Genomic DNA, 26,589 nt, shown 5'->3' on the forward strand with positions numbered 1-26,589 from the left:
TCTAAAGCAACAGTTGTAGTAATGTGGGCAAAAGTACTGTAGATGATTCTGTATCGGTGGAAGTAGGTGAAGCTCTCTGTGAAGGCGGGGAAACTGTAGTTTCATCAGCCGCAGGTGAGTTTTGTGGTGTATAGACGGAAGTATGCGAAGGTATTTGTGAAGGTCGCGTAGCGATAGTCACATCAGCTGGTGGTAGAGAATCATTATGTATCAACGGAAGTGGGTGATTTATTGTTAAAGGAAGGTAAAGATTCTGATTTAGATGGTGATGTTGCGAAGGTTGATGTTAGTGATTTAGATATCTGGAAGAAGGAGTTGTGCATTTATTGCCATTGACGGAAGAGAACCGATGGCTTTTGATGAAAGCATGAATTATGATTAGGTGTGGAAGGATGACCGTGAAAATGTTTTAGACTGTATGTTAAAGCATAAAAGGCGGATGCGTCTGAGAGGAGAGTAAATATTACGGAGACAGAGGTAGATCCGAGTTTGGCGGAATACGTGTGTACAGTGAATTCTAATGTGGAGCGATACAGTAGTGGCAGTTGATATTGTGCATCGGCGGAGGTTGACGGAATTATCGGTGATGATTTGTATAATTTATTGATGGGTCTATTGGATGTTTGAAGGAATGAATTTTAAGAGTTAACGGCGGATGTTAATTGAGCTAATTTTAATAAAGTCTATAGGGATTCGGCGGAAATAAGTGAAGTTTTGCGTAAAGGAGATGAAATATTTAGTGTGATTAATTGTGATACTGATATCGTTACTTCACAGGAAGGGAACACTATATTTGATGAAACAACTGGTTCTGAGAATGATTGAAATCCTACAGATGATATAGAGCTAGATTGGGAGAATATAGAAGTGGATAATAAAGAAAAATTTTTTAGGAGGTGATGTTAGTAATGAAAGGTATAGCAGTAAAGAAAGCGTCTACTCAGTTAATGATTGGAGATGGTATGGAGAATCACTGAAGTCATTAATGCCTTATTTCTGGGCATGGGAGAAGTATAAAGTAGAGGTCTTGAAGGGGTAAACAATGGAATTAATGAATTATTTGATGGTGATAATGAAATTAAGAGTTGGTTTGATGTTTTAATGTATAGAATAAATATGGAGGAAAAATAATGAGAGCAATGTTCAGAGGGTTGAAATTAAAAACGCGCATCCTTTAAATACAATTGTTGATGTCAAAGAAAGAGGAAAGAGTGCACGAATTTGAGTAGGTGAAGAAGTGGAAAAACGTGAGATTCAAAAGATACACAGGCGACGTAAATGTCATAAGAGGGAACAGTGGCAGACTTGCATCTTGTGAATGAAGAATGTGGAATGAAAAAAAGGTGTACAAATATAGGTTTTTACATGTGTGGTTCTTAAGAATTTTGGTGTCTATCTTTGTTTTGTGTAAAGGGTAAATTTGGTGAATTTAAGATGTTGTGAAATATACTGTGGCACAACTTAGTGCGTGAAGGGTCTCCATATTGGCCAGACAAATCTTGGTGCAACAGTACGTAATTAACCTCGTTATTTACCTAAGAGAGGAATATGAATTGCACTGCACATAAAATTTGAGGGAAATGTCAAGGGGTCTGCAAACATACTATTTGTAGTATCTTGGATGGGTTTTTCATGTGGTGTTTAGTATTTTTTAATAATTTTTGGCAGAAATTTAGGTGCTTGGAGGTCATTAGACCTCATTAAAATTTTGCTTGTGGAAGTAGAACATGTAGCTACATGTAAAGTACAAGCTAATTTTTGGGGGTGTATTAAGTGGGCTAATTCGAAAATGAACGTTATTTTGGGAGTCTGTTAAATAAAGTTTATGTGTGTAAATTCAGGATAAATTCTTATTACGTTTAAGAGAATAATTCTAGTAATAAACATTTTATGATACAAATAGAATACTGATGAATTTATAGTGCAGTTAAGCTGCTGAGAAAAAGGGAGTTGAATGGGCGATTTTTGCACAGGATGGTATAAGTTCTTTTAAGTCTCTAATTATACGCGGTAACATTGTAGAGAAATGATAAAATATCAGTTTATTTATGGCACCAAACAAATTTCGTGGCACAAAAGACATGTTTTCTAGTGGGGACATGGATAGTGTGATTCAAATGTCGAACTGAATCGATTGTGTTTTGTGAAAACAACAATTTTGACTTACTACCCTCTCTGTGGCTATATCGATTCCACTGGGAAGGGCGTTCAGTGCCTGACGTATGAGCATTTGGAAAGTCGTATGATTATTGGCAACTACACAACAGTCGAATTTCAACCGCTATTGTCCTTCAGTACTGGCGGTGGCAACGCATTGTCACATGTTTCTGTGCAGTAAGTGGCCAAGGAGGTCACGAATTTGTGCAATGGCGGCGGGACTGCGTAAGATATAAACTTCGACGCCAGAACACCTTTAGTGAGCTGTGTTTGTGATAGTGAAGTGCTATGATGTGCTCAAAGCAAGAAGTGCCACCAAATGAGCGCAAGATCATTGAAAACTTTTGATAACATCGAGCTTCATATTTACTTCATATTTACTATCGTTTACATGCGCTCCAAATGCTGTCCGATTGCTATGACTGCAATGTTCCCTGTATCGAATTTCAAAATTCCGCCCTGTCTACCCTACATAGTAACTGTCACATTCAGCACATTTGATCTTGTATACTCCGGAATTGTTGTATTTCATTTGTTTTGTCGTTGCTGGTTTATGTCTTAATCTATGTGTCATTTGCCCTTCATTCTGGAATGCCACAGCGATGTTTTTTGGAAAGCATTTATCAATTCTTTCCGACACATTCCCTTTGTATATCAGGGTGACAAACTTCTTTTTTTTTATTTTTCTAGAATCATTACCGATACCCGCGGATTTGTTTTTGATCTTGTTAAACATACGTGCAAAATCTTAGTTGCTGCTACTTGCTTAATAATGCCTAGTTCTTTCTGCAACTCATCTTCCTTTAGTGGCAACCTCAAGGTTCTGTTGCACATTGCAAGAAAGTACGCTGTGCCGGGTGGTGTGACGTCGCTTCTATAATGTTGTCGGAACAAGTGTCTTTTCCATAGACGCCGAAAACGTGCCCACCTTCCTCCTTTATGACGGTCAAATCTAAATAGTTAATCGCTCCATTGTTCTCCAGTTCTAGCGTGAATTGAATTTTTGGATGCTGCTTGTTTAAAACTTTAGTCATTTCCTCTATTTCTTCTTTTTTCCCTTTGAATAATAAAGTAGTACAGTCAACATACCGTCTGTAATAAATAAACTTCTCCTTAATTTCTGGAAAAGAGCTGAAAACTTTGTTCTCAAATTCATCCACAAAAATTTCAGCTAAAGTGTTTCCCATAGCTAAACCTTCATCTTCAATAAAACCTTGTCGTTACAGACGAAACTATTAAAACTCAATGTGAACTCTAGCATGTCCACGAGTTCGACGATTTCACCGATGCTCATTGACCAATTTTTTATCAGGTTTTTTCTTATAATTTGCAAAGTTTCTGCAATTGGTGTATTAGTGTTGAGGTTGACTACGTCTAACGAGGATAGGCCAGCGTCCTCTGGAATTGCAATATCCTTCACTCCTTTCGCGAAACACTAGCTTTTTCACTTGGAGCGAGTAAAAATTGTATTGCTTATACCCTAGCCTTTAAAGCTATCTGAAACTTCTTTGTTAGATCTTTTTTGATTTCTTTAATTCCATTTTCTTGAAAAAACTTCATTGTCCTATCTCATAATCTTTTTCGTAAATCACAACTGAGGTATTGTCCTAATCTGACTTAATCGTGATTGCGTTGTTAGAATCCAGTTTTAAGTTAATTTCTTTCACTAACCTCAGCTCACTATAATTACCGTTACGTAATGTATTCTGGCATTCAATTGCCTCTTTGGCTTCGATGGCGACACATGTCTCCTGGAATTTATTTATCTTAGCGTCCCTACATGCTACCTTCACTTCTGCGATCATTCTCTTGATGTCTCTATCTTGCAAGTTCGTTCGCGGCTTATGCTTAAGCCCCTTATCCAAAAGCTTCTGCTCTTCATTATAAAAAACAATATCTGTTAGGTTAATGGTTCTGTCATAAAATTTGTGTACACACTATACTTTATCTGTTTCCCTCCCTGCATTTGCTATTGCTCTACACAGATTAGTAATTTTCTTATTATGTGTCTTCATGATTTCGTCCCTGTGTACCTGAATCCTTGCTTGAATCTCATTTTCAACTTGTGTAAACTGCAGTGGCGACAATAGGTAAAAAATAAGATCTGAGTACATATGCACAATTTTTGCAGATAGAGGGCACTTTTTACTTTTGCCGATCAGGTTCCTCCAAACTGGGATTTAAGGTTTTAACAGATTAAAAATTACTTTAGTTATGACAGCGAACCAATAGTACTGTACTGACAGGTTACTCTGTAACTGCAATATATGGTATGTTCGAATTTAATACGTTCCAAAATTTCTTTTTGTAACCTACGATAGTTCTATCAGTAAATATATCTCTTTTATTAATTGTATTTTTAACTTTATCTAACAGATCTGAAGATGGGCAACTATCCTGAAACCGGTCACCGAAAATAAAAAATAGCGATCAAAGACTGAAATGACATATTTTTATGCCTATTTGTTTACTTCAACTATCACTTCTTCCCTGCTTAGCATAGTATTTTAGCGTTTTGTCGCGTTTTCTAGCGTTATGGGCTTGGTCAGGTACATAGCCTTATTCAAAGCTAAAATGAATTGCCACCCACCTGCTTGGTATCTTACTTTTAGCGGAATGTATGTTTTTTGTTGTAGAAAGTAAACATTACAGAAAGGATTGAAATTCCCTGATGAGCCACTATGGTATTTCAATCTATTTTAATGCAGTATAAAACAAAGACAGATGAAATTTACTAACGATGCAGAATTTTTTTAGTATAATATTGGACGTAAACAATGTTTTTAGTGAAATATAAAACAGAGAGATGAATTTTACTCAGTGTAAATATTGTTACACTTATTACATATTTTTTACGGTGTGTGCGTACGCTGTATGTGAGATGATATTTACTGAAAGACTGTGCACTATTTGATATGAACATTTTTAATAACTAATACAGAAGTGAAACATTGCACAATGTGCGTATACGAGTGTGTGTGTGTGTGTGTGTGTGTGTGTGTGTGTGTGTGTGTGTGTTGTGCCCCAGTGGAAATATTGCAAAAATCTCGAATGTGATATTTAAAAAACAAATAAAATTGACTTTATCTCGATATTAAATATGAATACTGACCGCTCAGGCTGTAGGTAATTTTTCTCATGTATTATTATTATTATTATTATTATTGTTATTATTATTATTATTATTATTATTATATAAAATTCTGTTAGAGATTTTCGAGTGCAAAGAATAAAATGGATGCACTCTGACAATAATGGACTACCTAGGTGAAAAAGGACTGTTCAGTTGTCTTCTTTTATCTGTTCACTCTCTCTCTTGTCTTCGGTGCGAGAAGTCGGACATATTGGCGAGTGCTGTTGAATGTAAGATCAATTGTAATCTTGATTTGATAATATATTATTTTCATGTTAATATTCATTTTTATTTGTAAGAGTTGAGCCCTATCTCATGTCCGCTTCCTTTAAATACCTGTATTTCAAATGGTTTTTAGCGCAACAATTGCTGCTGCCGCTGCAGCCATAGACATCATTACGTGGCAATCTTAATTTATAAAATACGCGGAAGTGAAGAATTCTCCCGCGTAAATTATAATAAGCATTTTTTCTACAGCCGACAAACGCGGTAGCAGAAGGCATAGTTTTAAGATTTTCATTTTCAGTTCAACGGCCTAGATCCAGAGCCACGATTCGGACTACAATGCATTATAAGAAGGTGGTAAGAAATAATTCTCAGGCGGGTGTGTGGGCAAATGCAAATAATAATCAAAGATCTCATGCTTGACAGAAAAGTTTAGCAGAGGCAAAAATATAAAAAGAAGTTTATTTCGTTTTTCAACTTAAATGTAACGTGTTTCAATATCAAAGTGTTTTAAAGCTATTAATGTGACTGATAACTTCGCTCAGGATTAACTCTCATTAAACAACCAATTTTCCAAAATGCAATTTGATTTAAATTCAAAAATCAAAACCAAAACCAAATTATCATTTTTTTGAGAAAAGTCCACCACGTTGCGACAGCTAAATAAAAAGAAACATTTTATTATATTTCCTCTCATTTAACGACGTTGTCTGTGTAACGCGAGTGCGTGTGTGTGTGTGTGTGTGTGTGTGTGTGTGTGTGTGTGTGTGTGCTTACATATTTTCGATAAATAATACAGATAGTTAAAACTACTTTTGAACATGACGCAAAATTCTGTTCATTCAGATAGCTTTGAGCTTGACGCTATTCTACTAACTCAGGTGAATCTTACATATTTGTCATAAATAATACAGATGTGGAAATACTGAACGCCACACCCTTTATATGTTTTTGGTAAATAATTCAGACTGTTCCGATACTGTTCAACATGGTATAAAATTCAGGCCTTTCAGATACTTTTTAATATGGTACATTAATGGTTATTAGAGTTAATGAGTTATTTCTGCGATCTCGCATTTTAATATTTCTAACACAAGGTGGCTAGTTCCACTACCTTGCAAAAAAATGTGTGTGAAATCTTATGGGACTTAACTGCTAAGGTCATCAGTCCCCAAGCTTACACACTACTTAACCTAAATTATCCTAAAGACAAACACACACACACCCATGCCCTAGGGAGGACTCGAACCTCCGCCGGGATCAGCCGCAAGTCCATGATTGCAGCGCCCCAGACCGCTCGGCTAATCCCGCGCGGCCCACTACCTTGCATTTTTTTAATTTCTCGCCACCGCCATCCCGCATTTTTGAATTTCCCACCAGTGCCGTCTTAGATTTTTTAGTTTCCTACCACTGCCACTGTTAGCTTGGACTTTTCTTTGGCTGTTGTGCTGACAAGTGGGAATAACTTGAACAATGGACCACGACCACCACACCCATTCGGCTCATAACGTGTAGTGTATACCGCCGAAGTCAGCACTGTTATACAGATGTTTTCAATTTAATACAGTTACAGTGATAAATAATGGTAAGAAAGTAAATGAAGTGTAACTACCCTACAGTGAGCAAGAAGTAACACCAGTTGTATATTACTAAAATACTCGGACAGAAACCCTGAACAACCTCCGATATCTCGTCATGGCCGCTCTAATTCATCCTGTGTATCTAGTTTTGAAATTTATATCAGTTTCGAACTCACTTTCTTATAGAATGAGATTTTCACTCTGCAGTGGAGTGTGCACTGATATGAAACCTCCTGGCAGATTAAAACTGTGTGCCGGACCGAGAGTCGAACTCGGGCCCTTTGCCTTTCGCAGGCAAGTGCTCTACCAACTGAGCTACTTGGGTAGCTCACCGAGGTCGAGTGACGGTCCGGCACACAGTTTTAATCTGCCAGGAAGTTTCACTTTCTTTTGTTTCAAGATTTTTGTTAATGTGCTAAATACAGTCAAAACTGTTTCTGAAATTATCGTTCAATGAAAACTGAAACACGAACAGTAAATGCTGTTAATGGCAAGTTATTTGAGCCGCAATAGGTGTAAGAGGATGTTACATGAAGAAACTGATAGAAAGTATAAGCAAGTACAAAATAACTAATAACTTACTGCAGAGACTCTTATCTTCTCGCTTTAGTTTTATTAATGATTCTCATATCTACCGTTCAAATAATTCTTAGCGATGTTTGCATAAGTGGACCAAACTGTGGGGAAAGAAAACGAATAGTAGTACCTTTGGCAGAGGCTTCTGTTCTGTGGCAACGTGGATTCCGGTGATCTCGATGATGTTGGGCAGGTGCGGGCGAGGATATTCCATGACGAAGTGGTTGGTGGTTATGAGGAGACTGACGTTCCTGTCTGCTTCGTACACAGACGGAGGATCTGGACCAAAGTGTTTCCTCATAAGTCCTTCTTGAACTGGCATCGCCTGACAGAACCACATGTGCATCAGCCTTAAATAGAAGTACGTGTTGTACAGCCGCTGCCAGAAATTCATACGGTCTGAGTACCCGAGCCACATATCCGGCATGTAGGCTGGGTTCATGGGGCTTCCGAAGTTGTAGTAGACTGACGAGGGAGGCGTCATCGTCAGAAGCTTCACGACAGGAGGCGAGCCCATTTTGTGTATGAGTCCATAATAACACATGTATATGAAGCCCTCCAGAATCGCAAGATCGTACGTTTCGCCAGATCTGTAAGCAGGAAGGTTATTTATTTTATTCATTTAAAAGTGTATGGTAGAACTACAGGAAAAGGTGCCAGATGGAAAACAGAAAAATAAAACCGAGCAAAAATAGGAAAATATTAACGGATCAGTATAAAATTATGGCAAATGAATTTCAAAGTTTTATCGTAGATCTATAACCAAGGAGTTCGACTGTGCAAGAGTTGTAGGAAAGACCTTCATGTTCCAGTCTCCTTCACGTCTTATTCGGCGCTCTCCGATAATGTGTTATACTGTTCGTTTCATTGTAGCACAGTCACATTCAGGACTGCGTAAAGGGATGCTCTTCATCCTTAATGAATGGTTTTGACGTGGTCAAGGTGGCTCCATGTTTTCCTCGGCAGCTGCATACCTATATGTGGTAAGGTTCCATCCATGTGAATCCACAGATCTTGTCCAGCAAACGGTATCCGTAAGGTCTCCAGCACTCTTCTTCATGCCAAGAAACAGACTCTTGGAGAAGAGTTCCAGCGCAGGTTTTCTACATTTGAGCCTGCTGTGTGGAAGGTGGGAAATTGTTGTTGTTGTTGTTGTTGTGGTCTTCACTCCAGAGACTGGTTTGATGCAGCTCTCCATGCTACTCTATCCAGTGAAAGCTTTTTCATCTCCCAGTACCTACTGCAACCTACATCCTTCTGAATCTGCTTAGTGTATTCATCACTTGGTCTCCCTCTACGATTTTTACCCACCAGTACTAAATTGGTGATCCCTTGATGCCTCAGAATATGCCCTAACAACCGATCCCTTCTTCTAGTCAAGTTGTGCCCCAAACTTCTCTTCTCTCCAATTCTGTTCAGTACGTCCTCATTAATTATGTGATCTACCCATCTACTCTTCAGCATTCTTCTGTAGCACCACATTCCGGAAGCTCCTATTCTCTTCTTGTCCAAACTATTTATTGTCCACGTTTCACTTCCATACATGGCTACGCTCCATACAAATACTTTCAGAAACGACTTCCTGACATTTAAATCTATACTCGATGTTAACAAATTTCTCTTCAGAAACGCTTTCCTTGCCATTGCCAGTCTACATTTTATGTCCTCTCTACTTCGACCATCATCAGTTACCCCAGCTCCCCAAATAGCAAAACTCATTTGCTACTTTAAGAGTCTCATTTCCTAATCTAATTCCCACAGCATCACCCGACTTACTTCGATTACATTCCATTATCCTCGTTTTGCTTTTGTTGATGTTCATCTTATATCCTCCTTTCAAGACACTGTCCATTCTGTTCAGCTGTTCTTCCAGGTCCTTGGCTGTCTCTGACAGAATTACAGTGTCATCGGTGGACCTCAAGGTTTTTATTTCTTCTCCATGGATTTTAATGCCTACTCCGAATTTTTCTTTTGTTTCCTTTACTGCTTACTCAATGTACAGATTGAATAACATCGGGGATAGGCTACAACCCTGTCTTACTCCCTTCCCAACCACTGCTTCCCTTTCATGTCCCTCGACTCTTTTAACTGCCATCTAGTTTCTGTACAAATTGTAAATAGGCTTTCGCTCTCTGTATTTTACCCCTGCCACCTTCAGAAGTTGAAAGAGAGTATTCCAGTCAACATTATCAAAAGCTTTCTCTAAGTCTAAAAATGCTAGAAAATGATGTTTGCCTTTCCTTAATATATTTTCTAAGATAAGTCGTAGGGTCAGTATTGCCTCACGTGTTCCAACATTTCTACGGAATCAAAACTGATCTTCCCCGAGGTCAGCTTCTATCAGTTTTTCCATCCGTCTGCAAAGAATTCGCTTTAGTATTTTGCAGCTGTGACTTATTAAACTGATAGTTCGGTAATTTTCACATCTGTCAACACCTGCTTTTTTTGGGATTGGAATTATTATATTCTTCTTGAAGTCTGAGGGTATTTCGCCTGTCTCATACATCTTGCTCACCAGATGGTAGAGCTTAGTCAGGGCTGGCTCTCCGAAGACTGTCATTAGTTCTAATGGAATGTTGTCTACTCCCGGGGCCTTGTCTCGACTGGTGGGAATTTAACAACGACAAAAAAAAATAACTATTGTAAAGAAAATATATTTGTCAAGGTAACACAGTTAAGTGATCAACACTGCAAGTGCGTAGGTTAACGTAAGCGCGAGATAGCCGTTTCAGAAGTGAAAAGCTGGTACATTAATAACCGGTGTAGCCGCCAGAATGTCAAATACCAACATACAGTCGTCCATTCATTGCCTTGTATAGGTGACGGACGTCAGTTTGTGGGATGTAGTTGGTTGCTTGTTGCCCTTGGACGGTCAATACCCGGATGGTAAATGCTCTTTGTGGATGACGCTGGAGTTGTCGAGCGATGATGTTCCATATACGTCCGACTGGAGACTGGTCTCGTGACTGAGCAGGCCAAGGCATCGAAATTTTGTAGTGCATGCTGGGTTACAGGAACTGTATGTGGGCGAGCCCTGGAATCTCCTGGAATGTTGTTCATTAATATATATCGTAAGATTAATAGATCGTAAGACTGACGTACAATTTTGCAGTCAGGACGCGGGATAAACACGAGAGTGCTCCTGCTATTATACGAAATGGCACTCTAGGCCATAACTTCAGTTGTAGGTCCAGTGTGTCTTGCACAGACACCAGGTGGTTGCAAAGCCTACACAAACTGCGGCTGAAATAGATATTCCTGGACAGAGGAAATTACAGAAACTGCAAGAAGTTAAGAGTTTTTTAATAGTTCTGAAGGGAGACAACACGAACGCCGACCACTAGTTGTCTTGAATAGGACGCAGACAATACGCTTTATAGTCGGTTCTGTACCAAAGTTCTCGGAAAAATTTATTAATAGCTTCAGGTCATCAAGTAAATGTGACATACAACCGTTCATATTGTGTGCATCTAGTGCCTACAGAAGAACTTTCTGACCCACCAAGAAAATAAAGAAATGAAAAACACTGATGACGCCTAGTATTAATAGATGGAACATATGTGGTTAAAAACGAAATAAACACTCATTTGACGGTATTGTTCTTATCTATAAGACAAACACTGAATAAAACTCAGTTGCAAGAGACTAGGTTTCGTAATTACTTCCTACAAAATGAATAACTAATCTGGAAGAGACTATTATACGAAAACATTAAATTCAAAGTAGGTTCTAATAATTATGATCATGATTACATCAAGATAACAGAGCTAACTAAATGTATAATAATACTTAACTGAAAGAGCAGTTATCAAAGCAAGTCAGTGCTATTATGTTAGTTTCTGTTCAAGATCCATACGTCACCATTTATCTGACAGTGGACTGCAAACACAGCTTTCAGCGTAACACTGAAGTATAGAAAATTAAATAAAGCAGTAATTAAAGATAAAATAATTCGTCTACCTGATGAACCTCTGTACCGAAGTCTCATTTAACTGCATCTCAGCGCACTTAGCGGAAATGTCCAACCTCATTGCCATCGACCGTGTCGGTGTTTCTTCGTATACCTTCACAAAATCATAGTGGCCTCTTATGTATCTATAAGCTATTGACAAGTCAATCTCGGTATAGTTCTCATGAGATATCTGAAACACAAATGAAACAATCTCAGTTTCTTTCACCTAAATGATACTCAAATGTATCTTTATGACATTCGTCTGTAAGGATAAATAAAAGTCTGTGTCTTAATAATAAAAACTATGTTCTTCCAACAAGATGAATCAGACAAGCAATTCTTCTGGCACTTGGTGTAATTGATTCCAAGATATAATGAATGGTTTTGGTGGACTAATATCTCTGACGACTGGGCTCTAGATGTTAGTAAGTACACAAAACAGTTATCGTGTGACCAGCGTTCTGAAAAACCGCATGAATTGATAGAGACCTTGATAGCAACGACTCACACAGAATTTCTGTGGAGTTTATCACATGTCACGATGATTTTAGGCAATAGCTCAACATTTCACAGGTATTTACTTATATATAAATTGATAGTACTGTATTGTACATGTGTTGTTGTACTCAAGAAAGCATAAAATAATCAGATACACAAAGAAAACCTGAGAGATAAGATGCTCAATTTCCGATTAAAAGTTCAGTGGTCGACATAGGTGTATTTATACTGTATAATGATTAAATTTTTTACCAATCCATAACGTATGGGAGATTCTAGTTTCGTGCATGCATAGTTCAATGGACTGGATTGTGGATATTGGGGAAGCCTTCCAGCAAATAATTAGTAACTTCTAGTATTTTAGTGCCACTCAATGTTAATCAAAAATTAATTATGTGATTCCTCTTCTCCCCACCCCCCCTCCATCAATCAAAATGGTTCAAATGGCTCTAAGCACTATGGGGCTTAACATCTGAGGTCATTAATCCCCTAGACTTAGAACTACTTAAACCTAACTAACCTAAGGACATCACACAAATCCATGCCCGAGGCAGGATTCGAACCTGCGACCGTAGCAGCAGCTCGATTCCGGACTGAAGCGCCTAGAACCGCTCGGCCACAGCGGCCGGCTCCCTATCAATCAAGATGGCTACCTGTGTACAATGCAATTGTTTACAATTTTTGAACTGAAGTATAGAAAAACGTACTGTAAAGTTTACATATGCTAACACGTAACATTCCTATGTGATATCTTCCCAGGTTTCGTTATTGTTTATTCTTTCGTACTGAGTGTGGCTGTCTGTCCATGATAGGTACGCGACAGCATGTGCAAGTAATAAAGAGGTGCTCAAAGAAATTGAAAAGAGTATTCCCGACCGCCGACAATGGACCATAGGAAGCAGTGTCAGAGCTGCCCGAGTTTGTAGTAATTCCTTGGAACTGCGAACTCGGTTAAGCCTAGTGATTTGGTTAATATCTAAACATGCCGGTTATATAGAATTGAAGTGTGAAAAAATTTAGTAGTACCTTGTGGGTCACATTCTGATGTTATTTCTGTGAATCTTGGGTTTGATGGAGGGATGGAAATAACAAAATTACGTTTGTGAGCCGAAATGGGAGTGTTCCTATTGTGCAGTCCTAAAGCACTGACTGCAACCGAGCAGCACAGCGCCGCGAACGACGTCAAGAAGGCACTGCCCCGAGCACAAATGGAAAGAGCAGGCTGCACCACACCTCCTGCAAGACAGATTTCAGCGCCCCCTGTCGACTCTGATTTAACCAGTTGCCCATCGCTGGGCGGATCCCAGTTCCGTCGCAGACTTCGAGAGCACAGTACAGGGTAATAGGAAGACGATACTTAGCCTGTGTTCTGAGAGTAGTAATGGAGACTAAAGAACGAGGGTCAGTCCAAAAGAAATGCACACAACTTTTTTAAATCCATCTTTTATTCTACATGTTTGAAAGTTTTACAGTGTGTAGATATATCCTTTAGGAACAATATTTTCATTTCTCCACATAATTTTCATCCCCCTCAACTGCCTTACGCCATGTTAGAACCAGCGCTCGTATACCCGCACAGTAAAATTCTGGACCAACTTGTTGGAGCCACTGTTTGGCAGCGTGCACCAGGGAGTCATCATCTTCAAACCTTGTTCCAAGAAGGGAGTCTTTCAGTTTCCCAAAGAGATGATAGTCACATGGAGCCAGGCCAGAACTGTAAGGCGGGTGTTTCAGTGTTGTCCATCCGAGTTTTGTGATCGTTTCCATGGTTTTTTGACTAACATGTGGCCGTGCATTGCCGTGCAACAGCAAAACATCCTGCTTTTGCCGATGTAGTCGAACACGGCTCAGTCGAGCTTGAAGTTTCTTTAGTTTCGTCACATATGCACCAGAATTTATGGTGGTTCCACTTGGCATGATGTCCACAAGCCAGAGTCCTTCGGAGTCGAAAAACACCGTAGCCATAACTTTTCAAGCAGAAGGTGTGGTTTTGAATATTTTTTTCTTGGGTGAATTTGCATGATGCCACTCCATTGATTACCTCTTTGTCTCCGGTGAAAAATTATGGAGCCATTTTTCATCACCTATCACAATTCTTCCAAGAAATTCAACTCCACCATTCTCGTACTGTTCCAAAAGTTCGCTGGATACCGTTTTTCTTGTTTCTTTGTGAGCCACTGTCAATATCCTGGGAACCCACCTGGCACAAACCCTTTTTAACGCCAACACTTTCAGTATACTGCAAACACTTCCTTCCCCTATCCCAACGTAGCGTGACAATTCGTTCACTGTGATGCGTCTGTCAGCAGTCACCAATTTGTTAACTCTCTGCATATTGTCTGGACTGTGTGCAGTACGAGGCCTGCCGCTGCGAGGACAATCCTCAATATTGCCGTGCCCGCTTTCATCACGTAACCCACTTGCCCACCGACTAAATGTACTGCGATCGACAGAAGCATCGCCATACACCTTTATCAACCTCTTGTGCATGTTTCCCACTGTCTCGTTTTCACAGCACAGGAATTCTGTGACAGCACGTTGCTTCTGACGAACGTCAAGTGTAGCAGTCATCTTGAAGACATGCTGTGACGGCGCCACTCACTGGAACGGGTTGAACTAAGTTTGAAAACAAGCGGGAAGGATGTATTTACACACTGTAAAACTTTCACACATGCAGAATTAAAACTGTATTTTCACAAAAATAGTGTGCATTTCTTTTGGAGTGACCCTCGTACTTGTATACTGGACGCACAGGAAGTAGTTAAGTTTCTTTTCTTTTTAGAAACAAAGTGATCAAATAATCTTAGTGTTTTGTACAGATTTTGGATCCTGCCGCTGGCCATCGCAACTTCTCTCCTTACTTGTTTGTGTCCGAGCTGAGTTCCACACCACCCGACACAACATCTGGCGATGAGGATTCGAGAACCAACGCTGCCTTCGCTCTACGCCGCTCCGTCACAGCGCGTCACTAAGATTTCTGTCTTTTCCTTCAGAGATGCATTGCTATTAATTGTGTTCTTTCTTTCGCCTTGTTTCTACTTATAATTTGTTGCGGCGCTCACATTAAAGTGCCCTCTAACCCGCCTCCTCCGCCGCTTGCTGTTATTGGTCTAACGCAGTTCATTCATTTTAAGAACCAATAAATGTCGCAGTTGATGACGGCAGTGAAGCGCGCTCATTAATGCAGAAGCCCCTGCTGCATCGTCTCCGCACAACAGACAGCCAAATCCACAGCACTGCCTCCACACATTTCCTCATTCTGAGCTTTCCACGTACAAACAAGAGTTTGATTTGAACAGTTCTCGGGTGTCCAACAGGGTAGCGTCGTAATTTCTCCACAATATTTCGGCAGACGTACACGCTGCCATCTTCAGGTGGTTCCTGACGAATGCTGTGCTGTTCCTCTCGGCGCCCTACATATACTAGCCGTTACCCCCTCCACCGTTCCTCTCCTGGTGTCTTCGGTGCGGCCAGCGCGGCGGCTATTGGAGGTGGTGGGAGAAGCGGCGCCTGAGTCTGAACTGGGGTCTGCAGTCTCCCTGCTGCCACCGTCGGGGCCGGTCCTCGATCTCTGGGACCGCATCTTTCGCTCCAGATGAAGGTGACCTAGGCCAACGAAAACCAGGCGTTTATCAAATTCCCTGTCTGTGCGGAAAATCATACATTGGGGAGACAGTCCGCACTGTACAAGAGAGGTGCCGCGAACACAAGCGCCCAACCGAATTACGCCAGGCCACTAAATCAGCCGTGGCTGACCATTGTATAAAGACTGGCCATACTATGGACTATGAAAAAACAAAAATACTGTCAATCCTCCTACTGCTGGGACTGCTTTACTAAAGAGGTCATCCAAATCCGACTACAGGACGATCTAATTAATAAAGTCAGACCGAGCGGGGTGGCGCAGTGGTTACCACACTGGACTCGGATTCGGGAGGACGGCGGTTCAATCCCGCGTCCGGCCATTGTGATAAAGGTTTTCCGTGATTTCACTAACTCTATCCAGGCAAACGCCGGGATGGTTCCTTTGAAAGGGCACAGCCGACTTCCTTCCCCGTCCTTGCCTAATCCGATGAGACCTATGACGTCGCAGTTTGGTCTCTTCCCCCAAACAACCCAACCCAATAAAGTCAGCGGCCTTCAACTTAGTCAGGCTTGGAACCCTGCTCTCATCTTGGAGAGAAAGATGCGGTCCCAGAGATCGAGGACCGCCCCCGACGGTGGCAGCAGGGAGACTGCAGACCCCAGTTCAGACCCAGGCGCCTCCTCCCCCGCCACCTCCAGTAGCCGCCGCGCCGGCCGCACCGAAGACACCAGGAGAGGAACGGTGGAGGGGGTAACGGCTAGTATATATAGGGTGCCGAGAGGAACAGCACAGCATTCGTCAGGAACCACCTGAAGATGGGAGCGTGTACGTCTGCCGAAATATTGTGGAGAAATTACGACGCTACCCTGTCGGACACCCGAGAACTAATCAAATTGGAAACACGCCGGGAAAACCTCAGATCGCATACAAACAAGAGTAATGGAATGAGTACTAAGCAAAGTTCAACGCTTGCTACACATCAAATGCAAGGTACTGTCGAACTTTCTTGTCTCTTACCGTGGCCAGTACAGGAGACAATCGCCTCGCTCAGAATTTATCCGCACTAGTAGGCCGAAGTTGCTAGTTTCTGGAGGTTTAGTTTCCGCCCTCTCTAAGTATTCTGAGGATCAGGTACAGGTGGTTGCAGCTTGTTACAAGTATTTTCGACTAAGGAGAAAGAACAGACATGCCGTCAGTGGGTCACCGAACTTAAGGGTTTGACACGATAGTGTCGTTTTCAATGTAGCTGTGGACAGTACTACACTGCCGGCCGAAGTGGCCGTGCGGTTCTGCGCTCTGCAGTCTGGAACCGCGAGACCGCTACGGTCGCAGGTTCGACTCCTGCCTCGGGCATGGATGTGTGTGACGTCGTTAGGTTAGTTAGGTTTAGGCAGTTCTAAGTTCTATGGGACTGGTGACCACAGCAGTTAAGACCCATAGTGCTCAGAGCCATCTGAACCATTTGGTATATTATACCGGCCACCTCAAAACACGCAAATGCTGACGCCCTTCCTTGCCTTCTTGTTGGCTTGATTCTGAATTCGATGCTACTGCTGCATCTTGTTATCAGATCATTGCGCAGGACACTGATCTGTTACAGACTTTTCCACTGAACTATACGAAAACTGTGCAGGCCACAGAAGCAGACCCTGACGAACCATTTGTTGCACTGCATCCGTACTGCTTGATCTCCTCCAGTGAAAAACATTCAGAATTCTTATCTGCGCGGATATCTTGCTCGTCGGCATAGCCGCTCCGCCAGCATGGTGTGATTTCATTCCAAAATGTTTCTGGACAATCGCATGTGCCTATTAGTAAAATGATGCAAAAAGATGTGTTGCGATTGCTCCACCAAGGACATAGGGAAATAATGCGCACAAAACAGGCAGCGCGTCAGCACTGTACTTGGCCGGGACACTCACATTGAAAACATGACGTCGCAGTGTCGCACTTGTGCTGGAATCCATCGGCCCCACCGCAAACGCTTTCAGCTTGGCCAATGTCACAACCTCCGTGGCAGCGAGTGACTTTGCTGGTCCCTTTTGCAACACACTTTGGTTATTCGCTAACAAATATCCGTTTGCAGTGCAAAAAAAAAAAGTTCAAATGTGTGTGAAATCTTATGGGACTTAACTGCTAAGGTCATCAGTCCCTAAGCTTACACACTAATTAACTTAAATTATCCTAAGGACAAACACACACACACCCATGCCCGAGGGAGGACTCCAACCTCCGCCGGGACCAGCCGCACAGTCAATGACTGCAGCGCCCTAGCCCGCTCGGCTAATCCTGCGCGGCGTTTGTAGTGCCCATTCGAACTTCGCCACGTAAGTTTTGCTTGGAAGTACTGGTTCCAGTCAACGTACCACATTTTACGGCTCAGGACTTTGAACAGTTTTCTACACTCAGTGGTACCATTCACCTTATCATTGCTCCGTTTCATTCTCAGTGGAACGGAGAAGCTGAACGAATTGTGCGTGCACTCAAGCAACAGGTGAACAAACTGTGTGCCTCACACACGTGGGAGCAAGCGCTGATGGTCTTCCTCGAAACGTACTTTTCCCAGCCCAGTGACGGTCCGTCGCCGGTGGGGCTTCTACATGTCCGGCACCACTGCACACTGCTCCAGCTGCTGCACTTAACGCAGCGCATAGCGCCTCCCACGCTCCACAAGTATCGCTTTGCGCCTAGTGATTCTATTCTTTTCAGAGTTTTTGTCGCACAAGGCGCTGGGGGACAGGAACGTTTCTTCGAAATTTGGGCGCTAACATGTATTTAATTCAAGGTCCTGCTGGGTTGCTGCGCCGCCATCAAAACCAGATTCGTGCTTGTCGACTGCGAGATTCTTCTACAGATTTGCTGACCCCCTGATTCGCATCCTACCGGGATCGTGAGGCTGGTGCAGCCACCTCCGGGTACTTCTTCGGCACCGCCGGTGGAACCGGTGGAGCTGGACGCATTGCCTTCGCTGCCGCTGCAGCTAAACTTTGCGGTGCTCGTCCCGCCATCCTCAGTGGTACGGGCGCCGTCATCATCGTCATTGTAGCCGTCGTCGTCATTATGCTCGAGTATAATGACTTTCATGGAGACAAGAAATCTACTCTGTAGGAATCAGCATGGGTTTCGAAAAAGACGATCGTGTGAAACCCATCTCGCGCTATTCGTCCACGAGACTCAGAGGGCCATAGACACGGGTTCCCAGGTAGATGCCGTGTTTCTTGACTTCCGCAAGGCGTTCGATACAGTTCCCCACAGTCGTTTAGTGAACAAAGTAAGAGCGTATGGACTATCAGACCAATTGTCTGATTGGATTCAAGTGTTCCTAGATAACAGAACACAACATGTCATTCTCAATGGAGAGAAGTATTCCGAAGTAAGAGTGATTTCAGGTGTGCCGCAGTGGAGTGCTGTAGGACCGTTGTTATTCACGATATACATAAATGACCTTGTGGGCAACATCGTAGTTCACTGAGGCTTTTTGCGGATGATGCTGTAGTATATCGAGAGGTTGAAACAATGGAAAATTGTATTGAAATGCAGGAGGATCTGCAACGAATTGACGCATGGTGCAGGGAATGGCAATTGAATCTCAATGCAGACAAGTGTAATGTGCTGCGAATACATAGAAAGAAATATCCTTTATCATTTAGCTACAATATAGCAGGTCGGCAACTGGAAGCGGTTAATTCCATAAATTGTCTGAGAGTAGGCATTAGGAGTGATTTAAAATGGAATGATCATATAAAGTTGATCGTCGGTAAAGCAGATGCCAGACTGTGATTCATTGGAAGAATCCTAAGGAAATGCAATCCGAAAACAAAGGAAGTAGGTTACAGTACGCGTGTTCGCCCACTGCTTGAATACTGCTCACCAGTGTGGGATCCGTACCAGATAGGGTAGAGAAGATCCAACGGAGTGCAGCGCGCTTCGTTACAGGATCATTTAGTAATCGCGAAAGCGTTACGGAGATGATAGATAAACTCCAGTGGAAGACTCTGCAGCAGAGACGCTCAGTAGCTCGGTACACGCTTTTGTTGAAGTCTCGAGAACATACCTTCAGCCAGGAGTCAAGCAGTATATCTCTCGAAGAGACCATGAGGATAAGATCAGAGAGATTAGAGGCCACACAGAAGCGTACCGACAATCTTTCTTTCCGCAAACAGTACGAGACTGGAATAGAAGGGAGAACCGATAGAAGTGCTCAAAGTACCCTCCGCCACACACCGTTAGGTGGCTTGCTGAGTATGGATGTAGATGTAGATCACCCTCTCTATTTTTCGTCGGACTGGCACAGGAAGAGGTTCAAATGGTTCAAATGGCTCTGAGCACTATGGGACTCAACTGCTGTGGTCATAAGTCCCCTAGAACTTAGAACTACTTAAACCTAACTAACCTAAGGACATCACACACAGCCATGCCCGAGGCAGGATTCGAACCTGCGACCGTAGCGGTCGTGCGGTTCCAGACTGTAGCACAGGAAGAGGGTGGGTGCCTTTTCTGGGGTTTTCCGACCGACGTTCCCCTCCGAGCGCAGGACACATGTCGAGGAGCGACCGAGAGCTCGGTGTCAGTCCCAGTTGCGGCCCCCGGCTCCTCACGCCACCCAGTTTCCTGCCCCCCCCCCGCCCCCCGCACCAGCAAGACAGAGTTCAGCTACCCTTGTCAACGCTGTTCATCGGTGGTCGGCCCCCATTTGGGTCGTAGATTTCGAGAGTACTAATAGGAAGACGACTCTTAGCTCGTGTTCAGATAGGAGTAATAGAGAGTAAAGTACACTACTGGCCATTAAAATTGCTACATCACGAAGATGACGTGCCACAGACGCAAAATTTAACCGACAGGAAGAAGATGCTGTGATATGCAAATGATTAGCTTTTCAGAGCATTCACACAAGGCTGGCGCCGGTGGCGACACCTGCAACGTGCTGACATGAGGAAAATCGCCAACCGATTTCTCATGCACAAACAGCAGTTGACCGGCGTTGCCTGGTGAAACGTTATTGTGATGCCTCGTGTAAGGAGGAAAAATGCGTACCATCACGTTTCCGACTTTGACAAAGGTCGGATTCTAGCCTATCGCGATTGCGGTTTATCGTATCGCGACATTGCTGGTCGCGTTGGTCGAGATCCAATGACTGTTACCAGAATATGGAATCGGTGGGTTCAGAAGGATAATACGGAACGCCGTGCTGGATCCCATGGTCGAGATCCAATGACTGTTACCAGAATATGGAAACGGTGGGTTCAGAAGGGTAATACGGAACGCTTACTGGATCCCAACGGCCTCGTATCACTAGCAGTCGAGGTGACAGGCATCTTATCCGCATGGCTGTGACGGATCGTGCAGCCACGTCTCGATCCCTGAGTCAACAGATGGGGCCGTTTGCCAGACAACAACCATCTGCACGAACAGTTCGACGACGTTTGCGGCAGCATGGACCATCAGCTCGGAGACCATGGCTGAGGTTACCCTTGACGCTACATCACAGACAGGAGCGCCTGCGATGGTGTACTCAACGACGAACCTGGGTGCACGAATGGCAAAACATCATTTTTTCGGATGAATCCAGGTTCTGTTTACAGCATCATGATGGTCGCATCCGTTTTTGGCGAGATCTCGGTGAACGCAAATTGGAAGCGTGTATTCGTCAAGCCATACTGGCGTATTACCGGGAGTGATGGTATGGGGTGCCATTGATTAACGTCTCGGTCGCCTCTTGTTCGCGTTGACGACACTTTGAACAGTGGACGTTACATTTCAGATGTGTTATGACCCGTGGCTCTACCCTTCATTCGATCCCTGCGAAACCATACATTTCAGCAGGATAATGCACGACCGCATGTTGCAGGTCCTGTATGGGCCTTTCCGGATACAGAAAATGTTCGACTGCTGCCCTGGCCAGAACATGCTCCAGATCTCTCACCAATTGAAAGCCTCAGGTCAATAGTGGCCGAGCAACTGGCTCGTCACAATACGCCAGTCACTACTCTTGATGAACTGTGGTATCGTGTTGAAGCTGCATGGGCAGCTGTACCTGTACACGCCATCCAAGTTCCTTTTGACTCAATGCCCAGGCGTATCAAGGCCGTTATTACGGCCAGAGGTGGCTGTTCTGGGTAGTGATTTCTCAGGATCTATGCACCCAAATTGTGTGAAAATGTAATCACATGTCAGTTCTAGTATAATATATTTGTCCAATGAATACCGGTTTCTCATCTGCATTTGTTCTTGGTGTAGTAATGTTAATGGCCAGTAGCGAAATAAGTTGTGTCATTTGCCATTTTGTTTGGCGACGATTATTGTGAACAAGCCGATTCTAGAGTTTTCACCAAAAGAGGTGTTCATCACACAAGTCGAGTTTTTCTCCTTAGAAACGAGAAATTCATGTATGTGCAGTCTTCCCAAGAAATACATCCCTCCCATACATATGACAAATGGAATTTGTCAAATCCTTCTCGTAGCTTCAACTGCACAAAGGTCTCAATCAAATTCAAAAGTAAAACATGCCAGCAGTGTTTACCTTTTTTTTAGCTTGACATTACTTACTGAGTAGTCTTGAAAATGGCCAAAATGAGTTGTTAACAATTTGCGAGGTTCTGCTCTCAGCGATCTAACTCCAAAAATATTCAGTAACGAAGTACGAAGGCTTCACAATGCAACCAAATGAAGAACAGCACGTACTTATACCTTAAAATTAGACTTGATACTTCAACTGTCTGACCCTTACACACCTTTTCCACAATGTGAAAGTAACATGCATACTATACAGCGAAAAAAATAGATTATACTACAGATAATTTATTGGGATGATCTTAACAACACAGCAACAGAGAAAGCAGTGGGGCATGGTTGTCTGGTCGCATAGCGCGTGCCTGTAATTCGACAGGTCGCGGGATAGAATCACAGTCGGACCACAGAGTTTTCACTCTGCGTTTTAACCTAAGTTTCACCTCTCAACGACGTGAAGAGTCAGCAGAAAAAAACAGAAGGTTCTGATTCCACGATGAACTGGAGGTCATCTTTCCAAAGTTAGGTAGCTGGAGTAGGTTACAGACATGCAAGTTGCCAAAATGGCGTCTACTTGAAACACATGTACCAGGCCATTTAACCGTATGAAACTATAACAAAGTAAATGCTATATTTTCTGTTATTCGATCACGCACATTGCTTTTATTTTCCTAGTGTAGAATTACTGGAGTTACTTTACAGTTAGTTTTCTTATGCTGACGTGGTGAACTAGTGTATATATATATATATATATATATATATATATATATATATATATATATATATGCCAGCAGTAACTGATTAACACTTTAGTGAGATGGCATATATGTAGCCCAGACTAACCTGAAAGTTTAATATAATGCAAGGCTCATTCACACAGACGGGTCGAAAGAAGTGAAAATGTGTAAACAGAATGCCGCATCAGTACCAAAAAACATGCTTGTGAGCTGCAACAGTGTCGAGATTGGTCTTGGGAAAGTGAATTTGTCATAGTATGGCATGTAGGATGTATAATTCGAGTTGTTAGAGCAGTGAAACATGTGTGGGACTAAGTTGCAGAGTAGGACACCACGCTGAAGTAAGTCAGTTCTGAAGTACCCAGTAAAACTATAGCATCTGATGATCGTTTTCATCTTCACGTAGCTGTAACGTTATCACAGCTTTGTACATGGGTTCCGCTTGAGGTTACAGAATCTGATCCACGATTCGTGCAGAAGTGCTGGAATACTCACCATTCCTCAGTTTTTAATGTCTAGAAATCATACTTCCTTCGGTCAACCACGTTCCTAGGTGCTAAGTAACGAAAATGTAGTGTTTCCAATCGAGCCCCGCTACGAACTGTGCATTAATGATTGCTGTGTTCTTGTTAAACGCTATCATTGTGAAATCAGTTTGGTATCGATTAGTACGTATGTGAACTGCAACCGCTACGTCAGAGGTATTTTTCTGCAAAACGTACCGCAACAAAAATTTACAACACAATAATTTAAGACCCATTAGGAAACAACTTGTCTTCAGCCCTTCCTTATCAGGTGATGAGCAGTAGTTTATATGCTTGAGTGTGCATCATTACATCAAAAAATCACTGAAGTTTTATTTACAATTAATGACAGGATGACTCTGCAAACCACAATGAACTGCTTGGCAGAACAATGCGGGGGAAACATGAGCACTTAAATCTTTCCGTGCGACTCTGATTGCCCTTATTTCATTATGATGATCATTTCTCTCTTTATAACTGGACGCTGACATAACATTTTCAAAGCTCTAAGGCGAAAGTGAATTTCGTGAGAATATTCTGTCACAATGAAAAAGTCTTTGTTTTAATTGTAGCCACTCCAATTCGTGTATCAAATCCGTGGCCCTCTCTCCCGTATTTCGCGATAATACAAAACGAGCTGCCCTCCTTTTCACCTTTTAGGTGTTCTCCTTCAGTCCTTTCTGATGCAGGTCCCACACTGGATCGATATACTGAAGAAGAGAGCAGGCAAGCCTAGTATGAGCAGAATCTCCTACCGAATATTGACAGGGATGTCTATGGATTCATGGCAGGGGGTGCACACAGATAGTCGTGCGGTGCACTTATTAACACGTCTTCTGGAAACTGTCCTGAGCAGCCAATTTAACAGCCGACATGCAATCGAAACATCTTAGACCTCCTGGCTAAAAAACGCACAGGACCTTATGGATGTAGGAGTAAAAATGTTCAAATGTGTGTGAAATCTTATGGGACTTAACTGCTAAGGTCATCAGTCCCTAAGCTTACACACTACTTAACGATGTAGGAGTAGAAATGAGGGCCAGTGATCATCGTGTTATGATAGCAACTGTGGCTACGAAAGTTAATAAAACAGTCAAAAAGGCTAGGAGAGTATTTCTCACAGATAGAGGAGATAAGCATTGTTAGTAAGTGACTTAGAAAGTTAATTGACATCACTTATTTCCAGTAAGATGGGCGTAGAGGAATTATGGGTGAAGTTTAAGCGGATCGTAACTCGTGGTCTGGAGGATTATCTGCCCAGTTAGTGAATGAAGGACAGAAAAGACCTATCATTCGGAAAATGCTGAAGTCCAAAATGGTTCAAATGGCTCTGAGCACTATGGGACTAATATCTAAGGTCATCAGTCCCCTAGAACTTAAAACTACTTAAACCTAACTAACCTAAGGACATAACACACATCCATGCCTGAGGCAGGATTCGAACCTGCGACCGTAGCGGTCTCGCGGTTCCAGACTGAAGCGCCTAGAACCGCTCGGCCACTCCGGCCGGCAAAATGCTGAGGCAGCAGAGGCTGTTGCACTCTCGATACAAAAGAGCACGCGAAAATGACCATAAGGAGAGGTTAATAGAGATTCATGCGTCAGCCGGTTCTAGGCGCTTCAGTCTGGAACCGCGCGAGCGCTACGGTCGCAGGTTCGAATCCTGCCTCGGGCATGGGTGTATGTGATGTCCTAGGGTTCGATAGGTTTAAGTAGTTCTAAGTTCTAGGGGACTGATGTCCTCAGATGTTAAGTCCCATAGTGCTCAGAGCCATTTGAACCATTTTTTGATTCAAGCGCCTGTGAAAAGAGCAATTCCCCGAAGCGTACAACTTTTACCACCTGCATACCCTGGCAAAAGGGCTGGCAGAGAAGCTACGAAAAGAAATAGCACCCCAGACCATCAGTCCTGGTTTTCGGGCTGTATGGGGGGTATCCTGCCGCTGTTCAGGGTGGCTCCAGAAACGTCTAAGCTGGTCACCGGGGCTCAGCTCCAAGCGGGACTCATCTCTGATGACAAGTCTACTCCAGCCAATGAGATTCCAGGCCGAAGACGCCCCACACGGCGGTGGGAAGCCAACTTAACTGTCGCCCACCATAGGGCCCAACAACCAGGAGTCATGGTCTGGGGCGCTATTTCTTTTTAAAGAAGGACCCCTTTGGTTGTCATCCGCGGCACCCTTACAACGCAGCGGTACGTCGACGTTATTGTGGCCTTACATTTCAGCAAGATAATGCCCGCCCACACTCGGTGAGAGCCTCTGCTGCTTGTCTTCCTGCCTGCCAAACCCTGCCTTGGCCAGCAAGGTCGCCGCATCTCTTCCAAATTGTGAATCTATGGAGCGTTATGGACAGGACCCTTTGTCTCGGAATTTTGACGATATAAACCCCCAAGTGGTCAGAATTTGGCACGGTACCCCTCAGCAAGACGTCTTACAATTTTATCAGTCAATGCTAAGCGAATAGCTGCTTGGATAAGGGCCAGAAATGAACCAACGCATTATTGACTTGCTCAGTTTATGAAGCTTTTTCTTTTGAATAAATCATCCAATTTTTCTGAAGCTATAATCATTTGTTTGTCTCTGCATTACATCTAATGACGATTTCCGTCCCGTCCGGATAATTCTTTCGTGGTGCGTCTTTTTTTTCTTAGATTGTACAGTCAGTTGCTTATAATATGCTTTTGGCTGACCTTCATGGAGTCTGTCGTCATGAGGGTGACTCGGTGGCCCCTCTGCAGGAGAGCCTTTGTCAGGATGTGGAATGGCAGCTGGTGGCTGTAGGACGGTGACGGTGCGATCACCAAAATCATAGCTGCTGATGACGTGCTCACCACCGCCAGCAGCGAAAACGCGACCACTTGCAGCATGGTTCCTCCTGCAATGAACACGGTCGTCTGGTAGCAGCAAGTGAATTACCCATTTCGACGTGAGCATCGTGCTTGGAGCACGTTAGGTGTTACAATTCATTTAAAAGAACAGGCAAAAGCGAGGACCTTCTGAATCTGAACAAACACAGCCTTACTGAGAAGATGGGTTAATAGAAAAAAATAGGCTAACAACAGGTGGCACATGCTCTTATAAACACTTTACCTACGCTCCATCTGTGAATGGA

The 26,589-nt window shown here is 42.8% G+C and overlaps 1 protein-coding gene across 1 annotated transcript in view; it reads right to left on the reverse strand.

Annotated features, from left to right (window-relative positions):
• Positions 1-26,589, reverse strand: part of LOC124594554 (UDP-glycosyltransferase UGT5-like) — a 114,419-nt gene that overhangs the window by 32,833 nt on the left and 54,997 nt on the right. The window contains exons 4-6 of the mRNA XM_047132926.1: positions 26,168-26,352; positions 11,632-11,813; positions 7,802-8,261 (exon numbers count right to left, since the gene is read on the reverse strand). Of these exons, the coding sequence (XP_046988882.1) occupies positions 7,802-8,261; positions 11,632-11,813; positions 26,168-26,352 (827 nt within the window). The remainder of the gene's footprint in view (positions 1-7,801; positions 8,262-11,631; positions 11,814-26,167; positions 26,353-26,589) is intronic.

This window comes from Schistocerca americana, chromosome 2 (assembly GCF_021461395.2).
Source record: "Schistocerca americana isolate TAMUIC-IGC-003095 chromosome 2, iqSchAmer2.1, whole genome shotgun sequence".
Lineage (NCBI taxonomy): Eukaryota > Metazoa > Arthropoda > Insecta > Orthoptera > Acrididae > Schistocerca > Schistocerca americana.